We start from the raw sequence: 19,456 nt of genomic DNA, 5'->3' as shown, positions 1-19,456 counted from the left end.
GTCTTTCTTCACGTCGCCGGGGGCTGGTTGGCTTGTCCAGCGTCCTCGGTCCAGCCCTCCGCTTCGGAGGCAGCCGCTTTTATCGATGCCGCATCCCCCTCGCTTTCGGGGCTGCAGCTCGCCTTCATCAGTTTGGCGAGGCGCGTGCTCGGGCGCCCGGACACCAAGTCGCGTTGCCGCGTCTTCGTCGCCCGCACGGCCCCGGCGTGCTCTTCGTGCGGTGCCCCGTCGCGCCCAGCTCTTCCTGCTCCGTTCCTGCCCACGCCGGGCATCACTCCACCCGAGCGAGGATTTCGGCTTTGCAGAGGCTGGGCGAGCATCTCTCTGCACCTACCGGCATTCCCGCTCTGGAAGTGGCGCTTCGTGGTCGCCCCAGTCCGCGCTTCGTTGAGTTTCTCGTTAAAGGATTCAGTGAAGGTTTCCACCCCGGCATTATCTCACTTCTGTCAACATCTTTCGAATGCAAAAATCTAATCCGCCATAAACGAGCCGGAATCAGTCGATCGCTCGCTCGCCAAGGAATTTAAGGAAGGCTTCATGATCGACCCGTTCACTCATCCCCCCTTTCCGAACTTCGAATAAGCCCTCTCGGCATTGCAACCGGGAAATACCCAGGAAAGAAACGATCATCGTCGATCTTCAGCGCCTCACGGCAGTTCCATTCCAAGCATCAATAGCCTGATTCCGAGCGAAGACTTCTCCCTTCACTATGCCACCATCAATCACGCCATCGCCCTCATTAAACTCACCGGGAAAAGGTTGTGGCTCTCAGGCGGATATCACCGGCGCTTTTAAGGTTCTCCCCATTCACCCAGACTTCTGGCATAGTTCAGCGTCCGCTGGCGAGGTGCATACTACTTGCAGTCAGGCTCACCTTCGGCTGCAAGAGCAGCCCCTAACTTTTCGACACCTTTAGAGGCCCTCTGCTGGATCCTCTCCAACAACCACGGCATTCCTTCCTCGTCCATCTCTTGAATGATTTCCTCATCGTTATCCCTCTCTCATCGCCACCCGCTTCCGGCTTGGTCACCCTGACTTCCGTTTTCTCTGAACTCGGGGTCCCATTGTCCGCTGAGAAAACGGTGGGCCCCTCCACTTCCCTCGAATTCCTCGGTATCACTCTCGATACGGATCTGTTTCAGGCTTCTCTTTCAACCGAAAAGCTCAACCGAATCGGTCTTCTTATTTATCGGTCTTCTTATTTCCTCTTAGCCCCAGGCTGCACCAAACGCCAACTCCTCTCCCTCCTGGGCCACCTCAATTTTGCCATGCGCATTATCCCCCAAGGGCGGGCCTTCATCTCCCACATGCCGTCCATCGCTTCCGCTGTTCCATCTCTCTCGTCTCCCATCTCCCTAGACAACTCGAGCCGTGCCGAGCTTCGTTTGTGGCTCAACCTCCTTGCCACCTGGAATGGGATCACTTTCTTTCATGATGACCAACTGGCTCACCCCCACGACATCAATCTATACACCGATGCTGCTCCTTCAATCTGTTTTGGGGGCTTTTACGATGGCAGATGGTTCGCAGCAGGATGGCCCTCAGAGCGTGCAACGAATACCACAACGCATCGACCGAACCATAGATCATCATCGTCATTGCCATCGCCATTGTCATCGCCTTCGTCATCGCCTTCATCATCGCCATCATCACCGCCATCATCACCGCCATCATCACCGCCATCATCACCGCCATCATCACCGCCGAGTCAGGACAGTCGTCACCAGTTCTGGTTTCACCATCGCTTCCGTCATATACTCTCCTTATCTGGCATCTCTCCCACGTACTACTCCGGTGACTCCTTTAGGATCGGAGCCGCAACTTCAGCCTCCCACAACGTGTCCCAGAGCACCTCATACAGCCCATGGGCCGATGGTCCTCCCAAACTATCATCGCTACATTCGCTCAGATCTTAGCGACCTCAGATCCGCTCAGTCTCATCTCCTTAAATAATCCACGGTTTTGGGGGTCCGTCGTTGCCCGGGCGCTGCGGCGGATTCCCTACCAGCTTCCCCACAACGCATCGACCGATCCATAGATCATCATCGTCATTGTCATCGTCATCGCCATTATCATCACCATCGTCATCGTCATCATCTTCATATCAATAAATCATTTAAACGTATCCTGTTGATGGCGTGGTCCAGCAAATTTCAGGAGCAGGGCCATGCATCAACCACACCTCAACCACGCCTCTTCCGGCACCACGCCTCTTCCGGCATACCTTCAAATACTACCAGAAGTAGGAGGTTGGAGTGAAGCTGCTGTGACGTATTTGATTGTGTGATCTAAACGAAGGAGACAACAACACTAAAGATGTAGAACCCGGAGGAGATGATATATGTGCTGCTGGGTCTGTGACTTGTGATTGATATCAAGTTAAAAAATGAGAATGAATTTCAATAAAAAGAGAATGAATTTCAATTAAAAAAAAATAAATGAGAATGAGAGAAGCTTCAAGCTTTTTTTGTCTGTTTGTCTCGGCGCTGCTGAAAAGTCAGCTGGAGCTGAAGTGACAGAGCTCCTGGTGGATCTGGTCGTTCCTTATCGCCCCTCTAGATCCCTTTTTAATTCTCTCCTCAGCCACCAGGTTTATGAACATCTGCACCTCAGAGTTGGATCACCAAACAGACTTTTGCGCTGCCATTGCCTCTTATAATAAATGATAATAATAAAATGATGAAGCCGCGAGTCGCTCTTTCGCTGATTTCCGCCTCCTGACTCAGACGTCTGACTCCAACCCCCCGACCAATCGGTGGCCTGTAGTGTGATGATGTCAGATACAGCCGACTCAGCAGCTTTGAACCTCGGCAGAATAGATACAGAAAAGTATCTACTCAGCACGCCTCCACCCCTAGTGTAAAAGCGCAAAAACCGAGTCGAGTCGAGTCGGGCTGAGTAGGTACTAGTGGAAAAGCACCATATGTGTCGCCAATGGACAAAACCTCAGAAATGTGCGTAAACCAGCCTTGATGTGTGTGTGAAGGACCGCAACTTTCCACGTTCAAATCTTTTTTTGAACATCTGACCGTGAGCGTAGAAAGTGGCGTACGCACGTTTTTTTGTGCGCCGCACTCTTTGTACATGAGGCCCCTGGGGCCTTATGTACTAGGAGTGTGTGGATTTCTTTTTTTTTTTTTTTATCTTTTATTTATTGAATTTTTGGCACAACAAACATCAACAGCAGAAATTCACATATGAGTGACAGTGCTTATTTAGGACACGAACAAGAACTGTCCTAAAAAAAAAAGAAAAAAAACAACAACAAAAAAAACACACACAACAAAAAAAACTAAAGAAAACAACAACACAACAATACTCCTTGACCAAGCTACCTACAGTACGGCCAGATAATATAATAATATAATGGAATCCTCCTAACCAGACCTAACCGCCATTCAGATGTACATCACAATACCTACTAGACTGTCCAATCCCCACATCCATCCGGCAGAGCGAAAGCAAGCAAAACATATACATATGTAAACAAAAAATCAAATACTAATAAAAAATAAAATAAAATAAATACAAATATCTGCACACAGCTAGGAGAAATAACAATACTATGGAACTGCAGGGAAATCAAGCTTCTTAACATATGAAAAAAGGGGGCCCATGTAGTATAGAATTTGTCTGTACACCCATTCAATGTGCATCTTATTTTTTCCAATTTTACACAGTGTAAAATAGATCTGATCCAGGAGACGTGAGTAGGAGCTGCAGAAGATTTCCACATAAGTAAGATTAAACGTCTTGCTAATAAAGAGACAAAGGCAATTACGTCCTTACTTGCTCTAGAGAGTTGTGGTGTGGCTGAAACTACCCCAAACAGTGCAATAATGGGGTCTGGTTCAACGTGCATATTACATATTTCTGACAGCGTGTTAAAAATGTCTTTCCAGAAAACAGCTAAAGATGGGCAACTCCAACACATAGGTGATTTGCAGGGGACTGGGCACATCTTAGACATTTAGGGTCCACATTTTTGTAAATCTTAGACAGTCTCATCCTGGTCCAGTGGGCCCTATGAATAAGTTTACATTGGATGAGGCCAATGCCTGGCACAGATAGAGGAAGTGTGCACCTTTTTAAGTGCCTCTTCCCATATTTTATCAGATAGAACTTCACCCAGCTCCTCCTCCCATGAAGCTTTAATATTGTTTAGTGAGGTAGTTTGTAAGGAGAAAATCTGTCTATAAATTATTGTTAGGGTACCTTTAAGAGTAGGAAGTGGATTGAGAAAGGTGTCAAACTGTGTTTTTTCAGGCAGTGTGGGAAATCGAGGATCTAAACTGCGAACATAGCTGCGTAATTGAAAGTACCTGAATCGATGGTGTCTGGGGAGACCAAATCTATTTGATAATTGTTCAAGTGAAGCAAATATATTGTCCACATAAAGGTCTCTAAGCCTCTTAATGCCCATGTAGAAAAGGAGCCATCTTTACAGAACCGGTTTTTCGCTGCAAAATGTATTTTGATGTTTTTCTGTCCAGACACAGTTATGGGATGTTTCAGGATCTGGCTTTAATCTCCAGTAGCCTACTCCTCCCACACGGTCGTCATGGCGACAGAGATGTCCGATCTGTCAGCAGCTCCAGCTGAAAGATCATGTTGGTCTGAACCAGAGCAGCTGGTCCAGTTCAGGACAGATGGTCCAGAAGATCCTCTTGGTACCTAAACCAGCTGATGGTCCAGTCTTAGTCCTGGACCAGCAGATCCAGACTAAACCAGCTGATGATCCAGTCTTAGTCCTGGACCAGCAGATCCAGACTAAACCAGCTGATGGTCCAGTCTTAGTCCTGGACCAGCAGGTCCAGACTAAACCAGCTGATGGTCCAGTCTTAGTCCTGGACCAGCAGGTCGGTGTGATCTGATCATCAGCAGGTTCCTCTAACGGAGCCAAAGCTCCATCAGGATTTGCAGGTTCCATCGTTGAGCTCCTTTAGTTGTTTGTTCAGATCATGTGGTTGATTGTGAGATTGTTGCAGTTCCACTCTCCTTCACGTGGTCGTGAACTTATTGTTGATGTCACGTTTCCTCATATTCTGCACTTCACTGCATCACCAGCGAGTGTCGCCAACGGACAAAACCTCAGATAAGTGCGTGAACCTTTTTAACATGCTTTTGCAAAAGTCTTGGCCAACATCCCTCAAATGTGTCTAAAAGGGTGTAACAAGAAAAACTTCACTCCAGTACTCCATTCCTGGCTTTTTATGACGGTGTTTTTTTGCGCCGTGAAAAACGCTTCCTTTTCCCCCTTTCCTGTTAATCATTGCCCCGCTCCTCCTCCAAACCTCCTCCAACCCAACTGCTACACACTTCTGCCGTCTCCACACACACGCGCACACCGAACCACAAACACCCACACACACAGCCCAGACAGGGCGACTACAGCCCGGGGATGAAGTCCAACCGGGACCAGAGGACCGTAGCTCCCCGATACGCTCACAGCGGCGTCGGAGAGTTAAGCCGGGTGCGACAGGTGAAGCATGCACGGAAAAGCAGCACGGCGAAGAAGTCCACCGCAAACAATCATAAAAATAAAGGCATGCAAGCAGCAGTGTCCCCTTATCTTAAGTCCTACAGTCAGTGGCCGCGGGTCTTCTTAGCAGTTGTCCTCCGGTGATGAGAACAGAGGGGGCTCTAAACAGCTCCGTGTTAAGCCTGATTTATGGTTCCGCGTTAAATCGACGCAGACCCTACGCCGTAGGGTCTGCGTCGGTGTAACGCGGAACCATAAATCAGCCTTTATGGTGCGCTGGAGAGGAGAGGAGGCAGGGAGCTGGGTGGAAGGGGTGGTGATTTAGCGGGTCGTGACATCACGACCCGCCACCAAACCAGATGCGCCGTTTTTGCATAGTTATGCGGAAAATCCCAGAAAGCACACGATACACTGAATGTTAAAAGTTCGTTGTTTTTTGGGTGTAATTGATGTCAAGACACCCAACAAAACACAAAAAATCAAGAAAAATGTGTTTTTCATGTCACAATACCTTTAATGTGTGAGTGACGGACCGCAGCTTTCTACATTCACGTCATTCTTTGTACATCCGACCGTGAGCGTAGAAAGTGGCGAACGCACGTTTTTTGTGCGCCGCACTCTTTGTACATGAGGCCCCTGGTCTCCAAGCTGACTGGTGGGGCAGGGAATTCTTGGGACCTTCAAATGTGTGTTTCTGCTTTGGTTTGTTGTGATAGGATTCCTGATGAGAGTTGTCCATCAAACCATGAGACGACAGACTGAGGTTTCATCCTGAACCACATCAGTGATTGATGAGACAGATAGATGCGGTTCTGTTTGAACAGAGGAAAGTGTACTTGCCGTGTTGAACCAGAACTTAGTGAAGGGGGCGTTGTAGAACTCAAAGATCTTCCTCCCAATGGGAATCTTCATGTGCTTCTCTTCGGTCTCCTCTTCATCTTCTTTCTCTTCTTTCTTGGAAGCACCATCCTGGAATCAAGCTGAGTTAGTTGGACTGTTTCAACCGGTGAAGACATTAACACCTCAATTGATGCTCTTTTTGTTCCTACCTTGTTTGATTTGTCGCCATCTTTACTTTTTCCATCATCATTTGCTTTGGAAGAATGATGCGAAGCTTCATCTCTGAATCGGAATTCCAGGAGCAGGATGGCAGGGGGGAAAATGATCCCTAAAATAACCTGGAGATAAGGTGGAGGGGACAAGTTTAAAGAATCTGTTCATCAGTGTTGGTGTGGAGATACTGTTTCAGTACCTTGAGGTTGTTGCTCTTGCCCATCTTCAGACAGCCCATCCACATGTCGGTTAGCAGCATCTGGCTGCACGTGTGGGCGATGAAGTCTCTGTGTTTGGCGGCGACAGCCAACTTCAGGCAGGTGGAGTTACTCCAGTTCTTCAGCTCATACGTCAGCAGTTTCATGGCCACCTGCTCATCGTGTTTGTATGACTGATCCAGCAGGTCATACGCCAGAATACCAAACTCTCTGTATGGAAACACAGCAGTGCCCCCCTCAGGTTTTCAAAGATACCGCAGACCTTCACATGTTACTAGTAACTAGACCAGGGGTTGGCAACCCAAAATGTTGGAGCCATATTGGACCAAAAACACAAAAAAACAAATATGTCTGGAGACGCAAAAAATGAGAGTCTTGTATAAGCCTTAGAATGAAGGCAAATGGCGAAAGGCGAAATGTCGAGAAAAAAGTCGAAATGTCGAGGAAATAGTCCAAATTTAGAGAAAAAAGTCAAGATGTCGAGAAAAAAGTCGAAATGTCGAGAAGAAAGTCGAAATGTCGAGATTAATGTTGAAATGTCGAGAAAAAATTCAAAATGTCGAGATTAAAAAGGAAAGGCAAAAGGGAGAAAAAAATGAAAAAAAGAAGAAAAAAAAAGAAAAAAGAAGAAAAAATTAGGAAAAAAAGAAGAAAAAAAGGAAAAAAAGGTCAAACATTTGTGAAAAAGCTCCAGGAGCCACTAGGGCAGCGCTAAAGAGCCGCATGCGGCTCCAGAGCCACGGGTTGCCGACTCCTGAACTAGAAAATAAAGTTAGTCAGCCATCGCTATCCGCGCTCTGAGCGTTCAAGCGTGTCCTAAAACAATATCTAAATGTCCTAAAATGTCAATGTCCTAAAATAATAGTTTTTGATGTTTCCCTGCATCAGCACTCCTGATTCTGATTAATTATCAGCATGTCATGAAGGTCTACACAACTCTGTTGGTGACACAGCCATGTCTTCTTCTTCCGGCTCTCGTTGAAGGCGGACGCTTTTCTGCTCCTCTCCCTCCCTATCTGCCCTGCTACTGCTTTTTGTCCTGTCTTGTCTTTTTAGAGCCTCTCCTTTTCACATCCTCCGAAACTCTACAATCATGGAATTGGTTAACTGGTCTCTCAGCACAATTGACCAAATTGTTGCGACGAGAAGTCAGGGGACAAGGGAGCCCTCCTGCCCCGACGGGACATTTTTTGCCAGATACATGATGGACTCATGGAAGCATTGGAGGTTCCTGTGCCTGGCAATCCTGTCCGTCGAGGACATTGAAGATGCCTTCATAATTGGATTAATGATAACAGGATTTCTGCTGTTTGGAGTTGGTGGATTCCTGGTATATCGACAAATGCGTAAGTCGTCGACAGCTGTTCTGGCCCTTTCTGAGCTGCCTGACGTGGCTGAAGGGATAAACTCTGCGACCAACACTCAAGCTGGATGCGATTCTTGAACAGAATCGCAGGCTAGTGGCGGTTTTTGAGCTCATTGGCAAGATGGAAAAGACCTTGGAGAAGTTGGAAGCTCGGCTTGGCAGCAATTGATCACAAATTCGTCTGTTTGGAGTCGCCATTGATGAACCAGAGACTTAAGGCAGATGGAAAAAGACTGGGATCTGCCTGTTTTTTTCAATACAATTGTTGATTCTATAATCTGACCTTGACAGAGTGGTTTGGCAGGCCGCTCCAGTCACAATCTCCCTGGAGGAATGAAAACAAGGTGCTCTGCCCGCACTAGCCCTCCCCCTTCCCAGGACATCTGTGGACCTGGATCAGAACTGTACCGAGCCGTCTGATAACATCAAGGACAATGGCTGAGGAGCAGCTCTGAGGCGAAGTTCACGGACTTACCGCTCACACACACATTTGCTGATAACCACACCTCCCTCATTCTCAACGCCTTCCCGGCCCTCCCTCTTATCAGCCCCCCCAACACAGTCTCCGGGTTCGAGCGCCACGAAGCCGCGGCGATCACTTGGATGCACCGTGCCGAGACCCCTCCCCCTAGCAGCCCTCCCCCATACAAGTCTACACAGTGTGAAGATGTGTCCCCCCCCCCCCCCCCCATCCCAAAGTTACCCTTGGAAAACAGGCGCATAATACCATTGTGTCGCCGCCGGTGTATCCGAAGTCAAATACATTGTTTTTCTAAACTGCCAATAAAGCTGATTCTGATTCTGATTCTGATTTATCAGGGTTGTGTTGAAGCAGGGAAACATCTAAAACATGCAGGGCAGTAGCTCTGGAGGACCAGGGCTGGAGAACTCTGCTGCGGAGGGATAACCATCAGCAATGGCAACTGATGCTGCATCTCAATCTGGAAAGGTTGTCAAAAAGTTACCAAACAGCTGTGGACAAATGAGACCAAAGTGAAAAAATGTTTAGTTATAATGTCCAGAGCCAGATGTAGAATTTCAGCAGAAACACTTCATAGCCCCTGTCAAGCATATTGGCGGAGGGATGATGATTTAGAGTTGATCTGTCTGTTTTTTTCTAATTTCCTGCTCTGCCCAGTTGGCCTTCAGGGGGCCCCCCCTTATGATCCAGGTCCAGGTCCAGGATTCTTCCCTCCTAAAGGGGAGTTTTTCTTGCCACTGTTTGGCTTAAGGTTTTTCTCCCACTAGGGGAGTTTTTACCTGCAATTCTTTATGTTATGTTTATGTAATAAATGCTCAGGGATCATGTTTTGGTCTCTGGAAAGATCTTAGAGACAACATCTGTTGTAATAGACGCTATATAAATAAAACCGTATTGAATTAAATTGAATCTAGAGTCAAATATGAGGCCATCATCTGACAGCTAAAGCTTGGCTGAAGCTGGGTCACATGACAGGAAACAATCCCAAACACAAATACATTTACTTCAGAATGGATGAAAAAGAAAATGATCCAGAGTTTGGGATGACTTGGTCAAATTCCAGACCTGAACCTGACTGAAGTGCTGTGGGGGGACCTTCAGAGAACTGTGTATAAAGTTGTTTTTTTCATTTACCATTTTTACAAATACTATACTATACTACTACACTAGTATACTACTAGTATACTAGTATACTACTACTGTACTAGACTATACTACAGAAGGCTGTACTATGGAACCCCCTGCTCATATATGATCCATTCAAATACATAACCACAACAGAACCCAAGCCTGGACAGGACTAGCAGAACCAAAATGCTAGCTAAATCAGGTTTTTCTTCAGGCCTTGGTGCTGTCCAGGTCGGTTCTTGTCACAACTGGGTCCCATCTAGACCTCTGTCCTGTCCAGGACCAGTTTAGAGACAGGTTAAGAGTTGTGGGAACTCACTTTGAGTTGTTCTCCAGGTCCTGGAAGATTTCATCCACCAGCTCGCTCTGGGACGACTCGTGGGCCATGGCCTTCAAAAGTTTACAGGCCACCAGAGCCTTGGCCATGGCCTCTTCCCCCCGCTGCCACAGAAACAGAGACATCTTCTGGCGCTTCATGAGCACCGCCCACAACATCAGCTCATGAAAAGGGTACTGGAACCTGCAGACCTCCGGGTCGTCCACATCAATGTCAACCTCCTCCTCCTTTTTTTTGTTCTTCTTCCCCTTTCCCTTTGGTCGGGGCTCATCGTCCTACAGGGATGGAACCCAGAACAGGTGAGGAACTTTTCCTTCTTCAGGAGATCCCGTGCAGCTTTAGACCCGGAACATATTAAACGTACTGTACCTCCATGCCAAGGAGCTTCAGAGCTTTGGGCTGTAAGACACAACACAAAATATCAAAAAGCTGATTAGAAAGTGAACCGATGCAGGAAGTTGACTGTGTTGACCTGGTGGATCCTGCAGACCGCTGCATTCAGTCTTACTTACTCTTTTGAGTCCGTACAGGTTGTTGTAGAGCGCCCTGAAGGTCTTCCTGGTGTAGTGGCAGCGGTACGCTCCCCCCATCAGGAACTCCAGAACCAGGCCGATATCAATCATAGTGATCTGGTAATCTGGGGGAAGATTCCCCTGTAGCACACACCAGTTAGAGATGACAGTTCTAGCTTTAGTTTCTGTGAACATTAGGAGTGTGATGAGACCTTGTAATGCAAAATCAAGAAGAAGAAACAATTTTGTGTTGCATAAAAAGCTGTCTGTAGGAGGAGAAATACAATAAAGCGACATTCTTGCTATATTTAGCGAGTTTTCACACCCCTCTAGAGATTTTCTTTTTTTTCTCAGAAAAGCAGCACATCTAGGGACTTTATTTAGGTGATATTGAAGACTTTTGGAGACTAAAGCTTGTATTGTTCTCATTTTTCTCAGGGAGCAGTGGGTGGCTGGAGGGGGCTCTCCTGTACATAAGCACTCATAGGCAGCTCAGGCAAGGCAAGTTTATTTGTGTTGCACATGTCATGTAAAAAGGTATTTAAAAAAAGTGTAAAAGCAGAATTAAACAATCAGCGCCCGCACCCTGGGTGGGGTTGGCGAAAGGATCTTTCTGTGTGGAGTTTGCATGTTCTCCCCGTGTTCCCCTGGGTAGCTAATGTGAGCTACCCTCACAAAAACATGCAACAGTCCTGGGCTCTACTGCCCCCTCTGGCCAACCGGGGAACAGATGGGGTGGGGAGGATCTGGCCGGAATAACGTGATCCTTCCACGCGCTACGTCCGGCCGGAGAAACCCCACCCTGTCTGGTGAAAAGATGCGGCCTGCTCACTCCTCAGGTTAAGGAGGAGACCTGAGCTCAGTGTGGGGCCCTCCCGGGGTTGGTAGAGGATGGCAATGCCCAGGACTGTTAGTTAGGAGCACTGGGTGATAAAATGGGGAAAAAACCGGGATAAAAATATTATATATATAATCAGAATTAAACTATCTGTGTCTCCTCAAGTAGTGAGGAGCATCATACTGAGTGGTTTACTGGACTAACAAAAACCAGACTTAAGTAAACTGGATTTCAGCTTGGTCTCAACTCTCCACTCACCTTCTTGACGTCTCGGACCAAGAAGTGCAGTGTGTTGGCTGGTCCAAGCTTCTACAGAAACAAACAGGAGATACAGCGAAGTTTAACGTTTAACTGCTAGAACTACAGATAACCTTGAATGCCCATAGGCTTAACCCGTTGCTGCTGATGAACAGCAGGTATCAGACTGCAACACTGCTGCTCTGGAGCTGCCGCACCGTGGTCTAATTCTGAACCCTGACACACATATTGGGGGACACAGCCTTCACTTTGAGTTTGCGTCTCACCGTGTTGTACAGCTCCTCCAGGCGGGGGATGGTCAGGAAGTGGTGGATGTTGACGCCATTCTCGATCAGCAGCTTCACAAAGTCTACCCTGTCCAACACCAGAGCATCCATCATGGCCTGCTCCAGGGAGTTTACCTGTCCGACACAGAGACCTCCATCATTGCTATTCCATCATATTAAAGGTAATGATGCTCTGCCCCCTTAGGGCCCTCACCCAACTCAGTAGTTCCAGTTTTCGGGGATCTGTTTCTTCAGGTGGCTCAGGTTTGGCTTTGCCTCCTTTCCCCTTCTTCCCTCGGGCCTTCCCTTTACCTGCTGCTCCTGACTGTTTCCGGGCCACTGGGCTTCGGGGCCGATCAGAAACCAGGGTGCTAACAACCTGAACAAAGGCACACAATGGGATAAGGGATGTGTAGCGATCAGATGATTGCCATAAACTGAAGCCGTTATGTGTCAGAGCGATGCGGGAACCACCAGGTCCATCAAAGGCTCCTTCCAGATCAGCGGGGTTCTCTCCATTCGCTCTGAATGATTCAAGGATTAATCTGAAGACTCACAGGCCAGCGGATTCCATACACGAAGATCTGGCTGCGAGCGATGTCCACTCGGTTCCAGGCCAGAGCCAGACTCAGCTGATCAGACGCAGACGCATTTGTACCTGAAAGCATCAAACAAGGTCACGTCACGCCACATGTGTTAGGGTTTGGCACACCCTTCCTCCACCAGATGGCGCCAAAGTCTGGTCAGGCTTGGCCAGAGCACCACAGCTGATCCCTATCTTCGTCCCCACACCTGACACCACTCAGCCTCGTCACCCAGTCTGCTCTTAAGCTTGCCTCCCACAAGCTGTGGTGTTGGATTATATCCAGCTCAGAGCCCTGTATGCTGCCTGTTTTCCTGGTCTTCCATGGTCTCCTGTTCGTGGGCCTTCCCTTCCTGGGTCCTTGGGATTACTTTTTCCAGCCGTGAGTTTCCCTCCGGTCTGCGCCTTTTGTTTGGATCCTCCAGCCGTGAGTTTCTCTCCGGTCTTCGCCTTTTGTTTGGATCTTCCAGCCGTGAGCATCCCTCCGGTCTGCGCTTTTAGTTGGACTTTCCAGCCGCGTTTTTTCGGTCTGTGATTTTGTGTTTGCATTCCTTCCCTCCTGTGGAGCGCCTTTTGTTAAATAAACTTTATTACACCTGAACCTTGCTCGTGTTGTCCTGCATTTGGGTCCGCCCTCCTTCCCTCGAGCCTAACATGTCTCTGTCAAGAAAAAACCAGCCCACTCTGATTCCCTCAGCAGCTCCTTGAAAAAATGTAAAAGTTTTACTATTAAAGATAAAGTGCAGAAGGTCAACCAGAAAAGAAGGGTTGCTCATTCACTCATTGCCATGGTGACTGACACCAGCTCCCTTATCAGGAGGGAAGGGGTCTGTCTCTTGGACTCTTAACCAGGATGACTCAGCAGGTCCCAAAGCCAACTATATGTTCGTTATTGACAATCCTTGAACCATGAGAAGGAGACGCCCTTCCTGACCACACTGGGGTTGATTCTAAAATGGCACTGTGAACTATAGGCTACTGTCTTTTTCGGCCAGCTAGATGCAGGCTGGTCTCGTAGTTCTGAGAAACCTTTCAGCACTGGAGTTCAATTGAGAGCTATAAGGCCGATCACAAATCACATGGGGTAAAATTAGACAAGAATATTTGTTTTCACAACTCTGGACAAGGCATGGGCAGAAATGACATGTGGGAGACATCGCCACTGAAGTGTCTGAGGTGAAAAAGCCAACAAAAAGTAATAAAACCTCGACTGAAATGTTCTTGCGGTCCGTTAAGCTGATCAACACATGGATTCACTACGCTGTAGTCCAAAGTCTTATGACCCCCTTTTAAGAAATGAGACTCAATAGCGCCACCCTTCGCCACGACGGCCGTCGGGGGTACTGCAGCCAACAGCGAAGCCGGCACGGGAGAACGGGGAGACCGTGACGTCACATCCACAGGACAGCGCGGGAAATTCGGGCCCAGAATTGCAGCACACAGCCTGTTCAAGGCAATGACAGATACACTAGAGGGCTCATTGTTTTTGGTTTGGAACGCTTCATCTGACATTTTTTTCATAAATCCTTCCTCAATCCTGCCTCATGCTCCTTTAAGGTTTGAGTCAAGTTTTTGTGGTAAATCTTTCCTGAACTACGGGGTTTTCATTACTTACAAATAATCAGTTTATTTATTCATCTATTTATTTTCCGTTTTCATAAATAGCATGTGAAGTCATCCATCCATCCATCCATCCATCTTCGTCCGCTCATCCGTTACCAGGTCCTAACAGAGATGCCCAGACTTCCTTCACCCCAGACACTTCCTCCAGCTCTTCCTCCAGCTCTTCCGAGGGGAGTCTGAGACGTTCCCAGGCCAGCCGAGAGACATAGTCTCTCTAGCGTGTTCTGGGTCTTCCCCGGGGTCTCCTCCCGGTGGGACATGCCTGGAACACCTCCCTAGGGAGGAGGGACATGCCTGGAACACCTCCCTAGGGAGGAGGGACATGCCTGGAACACCTCCCTAGGGAGGAGGGACATGCCTGGAACACCTCCCTAGGGAGGAGGGACATGCCTGGAACACCTCCCTAGGGAGGAGGGACATGCCTGGAACTCCTCCCTAGGGAGGAGGGACATGCCTGGAACACCTCCCTAGGGAGGCGTCCGGGAGGATCCGATACAGATGTCCAAGCCACCTCAGCTGACTCCTCTCAATGTGCAGGAGCAGCGGCTCGACTCCGAGTTCCTCCCGGGTGACCGAACTCCTCACCCTATCTCTAAGGGAGCGTCCACCCACCCTGCGGAGGAAACTCATCTCGGCCGCTTGTATCCGTGATCTTATCCTTTCAGTCATTACCCAAAGTTCATGACCATAGGTGAGGGTAGGGGCGTAGATTGACCGATAAATCGAGAGCTTCGCCTTTCGACTCAGCTCCTTCTTCACCACGACAGTCCAGTACATCGACCGCATAACCGCGGACGCTGCACCGATCCGTCTGTCAATCTCACGCTCCATCGTTCCCTCACTCGTGAACAAGATCCCGAGATACTTGAACTCCTCCACCTGAGGCAGGACTTCTCCACCCACCCGGAGAAGGCACGCCACCCTTTCCCGGTGGAGAACCATGGCCTCGGTCTTGGATGTGCTGATTCTCATCCCTGCCGCGTCGCACTCATCCTCAAACCGCCCCAGCACATTCTGAAGGTCCCGGTCCGATGAAGCCAACAGGACAACATCATCCTCAAAAAGCAGAGATGAAATCCTGTGGTTCCCAAACCGGATCCCCTCCTGCCCCTGGCTACACCTAGAAATCCTGTCAATAAAAAATATGAACTGGACCAGTGACAAAGGGCAGCCCTGCCGGAGTCCAACATGCACCGGGAACAAGTCTGACTTACTGCCGGCAAAGAGAACCAAACTCCTGCTCCGATCATACAGAGACTGAACAGCTGTTGAAGAGTGGTGGTTGGGTTTTTCTTCAAATGTGGGCTGTAAAAAATGCTGAAATTTGGTGTGAAACAAAAGCCAAACAAAATAGAGAGAAGTACCATTAAAGTGTGTTCATGGCTCTGCATTGGTACCTCTGAAAAACAAAACTGGAGTGTTACCTTTGAGTAGAGCTGTGAGGATGGACATCTCAATGTCCTGCTGTCCCTCTGATCCCATCCTGAACACTGTGATCTGCACAAACAAACAAAAGAAAGGGTACGGACGTCTCACACTGGAAGTTCTGTTGTGGAAATGTTGGCTTGTACAGCGAAATTAAAGAACTGAATACAAAGAATACATGCAGAATACATTTAGCAAATGTAATTAGATTACAACGTTGACTCATCTTTTTCAACTCTGAATCAGGGATTTGAACCTTGGTCAAAAATCAACCCTTTCGGACCAGAAATTCAGGTTAAATGAGCAACTCTGATGGAAGTTCTGAGATGAGGGCAACCCTCACATGTCCAGAAGCACTGACAACACACCAACCTCATTCGGGAAACATGGGCACCATGAAGTTGTTTTGCTCGCGTAAACTGTTCACAAAGAAAAAGTTTCTGCATTCACAAAAATCACAGGACTTCCTGCTTTCCTGCAGAGGCCTTGTTGCCTTGTTCGCTGCTCTGCTCTTTCAATAGTTTCAATTTTGGAATATTGGACTCAAGAGCGGAACTCAGACCAATATAGTGAATGAGTTTATTGATAGTTGAGTAGCTTGTGGAGATCTGAGTGGTGTGGATATTGAACATGGTGGTGCTGGTTGAACTGGAACTCTGAGAACACAAAGATGGGGTGCGGCAAGTGTTTGAGCATTTCCACAAAACATCAGAAAGATGGCCAGAACTCCTGTACCCGACCAAAGCACTGAGCAATCTGCCGATGGGTGGAGCGGAAACCAGGGCTTTTAACCCTGGTGTTGATTAGATGAAGCAGGTGTCACAGGTGCAGGTGCTTTTTTTCCTCAACTAAACTTACAGAAGACCTATAGAAACGGGGTCTTGGATACTGGATATCAGAACAGTCTGACTTAAGAAAGGATTTGACGGCAACATTTCCTTTTTTGTCCGTTTTTACTTTACGGATGTGGATTATCAGCAGCAAAGTGGACCTATACCCCCCCCCCCCCCAACACACACACACTTCCTGCTACAGCCCTCCACCTCTCCATGTTTCCTCTCGATTTCATGATTTTTACTGAAACCTGTTCAGACAATAAAAGCAGTCTAAGCCTGATCTGAACCATACTGAACCAACTCTAAACCTGATCTGATAGAGCCCAGTGCATCATGGGAGGTCCCCCAAAGGTGTAGACCTGTAGCACCATAACTAGGGTGACTGTTCAGGCCACCGGAGTCAGGTCTAACAATGGCATCTTTCAAAAGGGTTAGTTTGAAGCCTCACTTGAAAGGGAGAGAGGATGTCTGCAAGCCAAACAATAAGGTAAGGTAAGGCTACTTTATTGATACCCAAAGGTACAGTAGATTTGTTTGCAGGTAAAAAGTAGAAACTTACAACACCATACAGTACAGTGACAGTGACACAAGACAAACAGGAGAATAACTAAACAAAACAAAACAATGACGGACAAACAAGAACATAACTGAAGGACACTATTGAACCACCAGTAAACCTGCAGTCTGAGAGACAAAACCGACCTGGGATTATCTGGAACTAGGTAGTCTTTTACACGTAAGAATGACTATGTTTTCCATCCTGAATTCAACAGGAACACAATGACGGGAAGTTAGACTGAGTCTCTATCTATCTATCTATCTATCTATCTATCTATCTATCTATCTATCTATCTATCTATCTATCTATCTATCTATCTATCTATCTATCTATCTATCTATCTATCTATCTATCTATCTATCTATCTATCTATCTATCTATCTATCTATCTATCTATCTATGGAAAAGAAACATAGATGTTTCATTTCTGAGTTGCATTCAGGAGCTTCATCTCTGCAGGAACACATGACACATTAATCTGCCAGCAGACCAGTAGGAACTGGTGCTCTGACTCTCTGACTCCCTGCAGCTGTCCAGGAGGAGCCGAGGATTGTGGGATTGTTCTGTCCAGGAGGAGCCGAGGATTGTGGGATTAAATAAATGGACACAGAACAATCTGTGTTAAGTGCTGCAAAGCTGCACCAAACCTGAACCTTTCATGATGATGATGATGATGATGTAGTCAGACTACAGATGCTCACAAACAAGAGCAAAGATATGGCACTTTAGTCCTGGAATACTAATATGATTGATTGACAGTTGGCTCAGCCAATGGGTTGCACTTCCTCATCTGTTCCTCATCTGGTGCACCCATCGCAAGACAGCTGCAGTTTGCATATCAGCCCCATGTCGGCGTTGATGATGCAATCATCTACCTTACTCCCCCCTGGACTGACCCAACACCTCAGGCCCCGTTTACACGTAGCAAAAACGGTGGCGTTTTCATGCGTTTTGGCCGTTCGTTTACACGAAAACGAAGCTCAAAGTCACCAAAAACGATCATTTCTGAAATCTCCGGCCAAAGTGGAGATTTTCAAAAACTCCGTCTTCACGTTTGCTTGTAAAAGGAGGGAAACGCACATTGAGGCTTCAGAACGTCACATTATGCCACAGAAACGTCACCACACTGCAAAAACTCAAAATCTTAACAAGAATATTTGTCTTATTTCTGGTTAAAATGTTTCATTTTTAGTACAAAAAAATCTCATTTCACTTAAAACAAGACTCGTCACTGGAAAAAAGTGAAAATTTATTTGAAACAGGTGAAAATTGTCAAATAAGTTATTTATCTGGTGATGACTCTTGTTTTAAGTCTCTTGAGCGACTTTTGAAGACAGATAGGGACCTACAATTGTTTGCAATCTGGTACCAACTATTCCAGACTTTGACACCTCTATACCTAACCAAAATGGTCTTCTAGATTCCAGATATTTAGGCGGATGTAGGGCGAGGGCCTGCCCTGTTGAGTAGGAATAAAATTGAGAGTTTGTATCAAAGTATGTCCTAAAGTGCTCAGGAACATTTCCTTCTGAGGAAAATATCATGTAAAGAAAAATGCATATTTGGTAACTGTTGATGTCATAAATAGTAAGGATCTGTAGATTTTTAAATAAAGGAGCAGCAGTAGCATCCCAGACAGATCGAGATGCAAGTCGAAAATGATTCTGGAGAATTAAGATTTTATGGAGAGTAGTTGTAAATGTACTCCCCCAAACAATATTACAATATGAAAGATGAGGATAGATTAGACTATAATAAAGAGTAAGACCTGAAGATCAGGTCAGGGGGAACGGATCTCATTAATTACAGCCAGGCGGTCATGCGGTTTACCATCAGATGGACCAGGCAGAAGCGTCGCTGGATTCAAGCCTGTACAGCGCTTCACCGACACTTTCAGCATATCCAGAAGCACAGGATGATATCTAAGCCATATAGCAGCTGACAAATGGGAAGCTTTCTGCTCCAGAAGGATCATAGACACCGCATGTGGAACCAACAGGGTCAAATCCCAATAACCAACCACATCACGTGAGACATCAAGGTAACCCAGCTGCAACTGGATCCAGCTTGCTGGAAAAATATGCTACAGGTCTCAACACATTACCATGTTCCTGCACTGAGCTCATACATCCATTCTTTTCATCAACTGTTTGGACAAAAGGTCGGGAGTAGTCAGGCATCCCCAAAGCAGGAGCAGTTTGGAGAGCTAATTTCAGCTCTTGTAACGCCCCCACCGCTTTAGGGGTCCACACCAACTTATCACAAGCATGTAAGTTTTTCCCGCAGATGAGAGAGCTCAGTGGAGCCTCTAATGCAACATAGCACGGTATGAACATCCTGCAATATGAGCAGGTCCCCAAAAATTACATCATCTGTTTCTTTGTAACAGGTTTAGAAAGTTTCTGAACGGCTCCCACTCTTGTCGTGGATTCCCAACTTACCCGGTCGCATATTGGCATGTGAGCAAGATAATGTACCCCACAGCACCCCC

At 47.2% G+C, this 19,456-nt stretch overlaps 1 protein-coding gene across 2 annotated transcripts in view; it reads right to left on the bottom strand.

Moving 5' to 3' along the window:
• The window catches only part of LOC133457322 (transient receptor potential cation channel subfamily M member 1-like), a 69,823-nt gene that overhangs the window by 20,828 nt on the left and 29,539 nt on the right, over positions 1 to 19,456 (bottom strand). For both annotated transcript variants that reach the window (XM_061736465.1, XM_061736476.1), the window contains exons 9-19: positions 15,570 to 15,642; positions 12,497 to 12,597; positions 12,154 to 12,318; positions 11,940 to 12,074; positions 11,674 to 11,724; positions 10,578 to 10,718; positions 10,435 to 10,464; positions 10,048 to 10,340; positions 6,735 to 6,963; positions 6,532 to 6,660; positions 6,323 to 6,451 (exon numbers count right to left, since the gene is read on the bottom strand). In XM_061736465.1, the coding sequence (XP_061592449.1) occupies positions 6,323 to 6,451; positions 6,532 to 6,660; positions 6,735 to 6,963; positions 10,048 to 10,340; positions 10,435 to 10,464; positions 10,578 to 10,718; positions 11,674 to 11,724; positions 11,940 to 12,074; positions 12,154 to 12,318; positions 12,497 to 12,597; positions 15,570 to 15,642 (1,476 nt within the window). The remainder of the gene's footprint in view (positions 1 to 6,322; positions 6,452 to 6,531; positions 6,661 to 6,734; positions 6,964 to 10,047; positions 10,341 to 10,434; positions 10,465 to 10,577; positions 10,719 to 11,673; positions 11,725 to 11,939; positions 12,075 to 12,153; positions 12,319 to 12,496; positions 12,598 to 15,569; positions 15,643 to 19,456) is intronic.

The sequence above is a fragment of the Cololabis saira genome, chromosome 2 (genome assembly GCF_033807715.1).
Source record: "Cololabis saira isolate AMF1-May2022 chromosome 2, fColSai1.1, whole genome shotgun sequence".
Taxonomy (NCBI): domain Eukaryota; kingdom Metazoa; phylum Chordata; class Actinopteri; order Beloniformes; family Belonidae; genus Cololabis; species Cololabis saira.
This window is presented reverse-complemented; position numbering and strand designations above follow the sequence as displayed.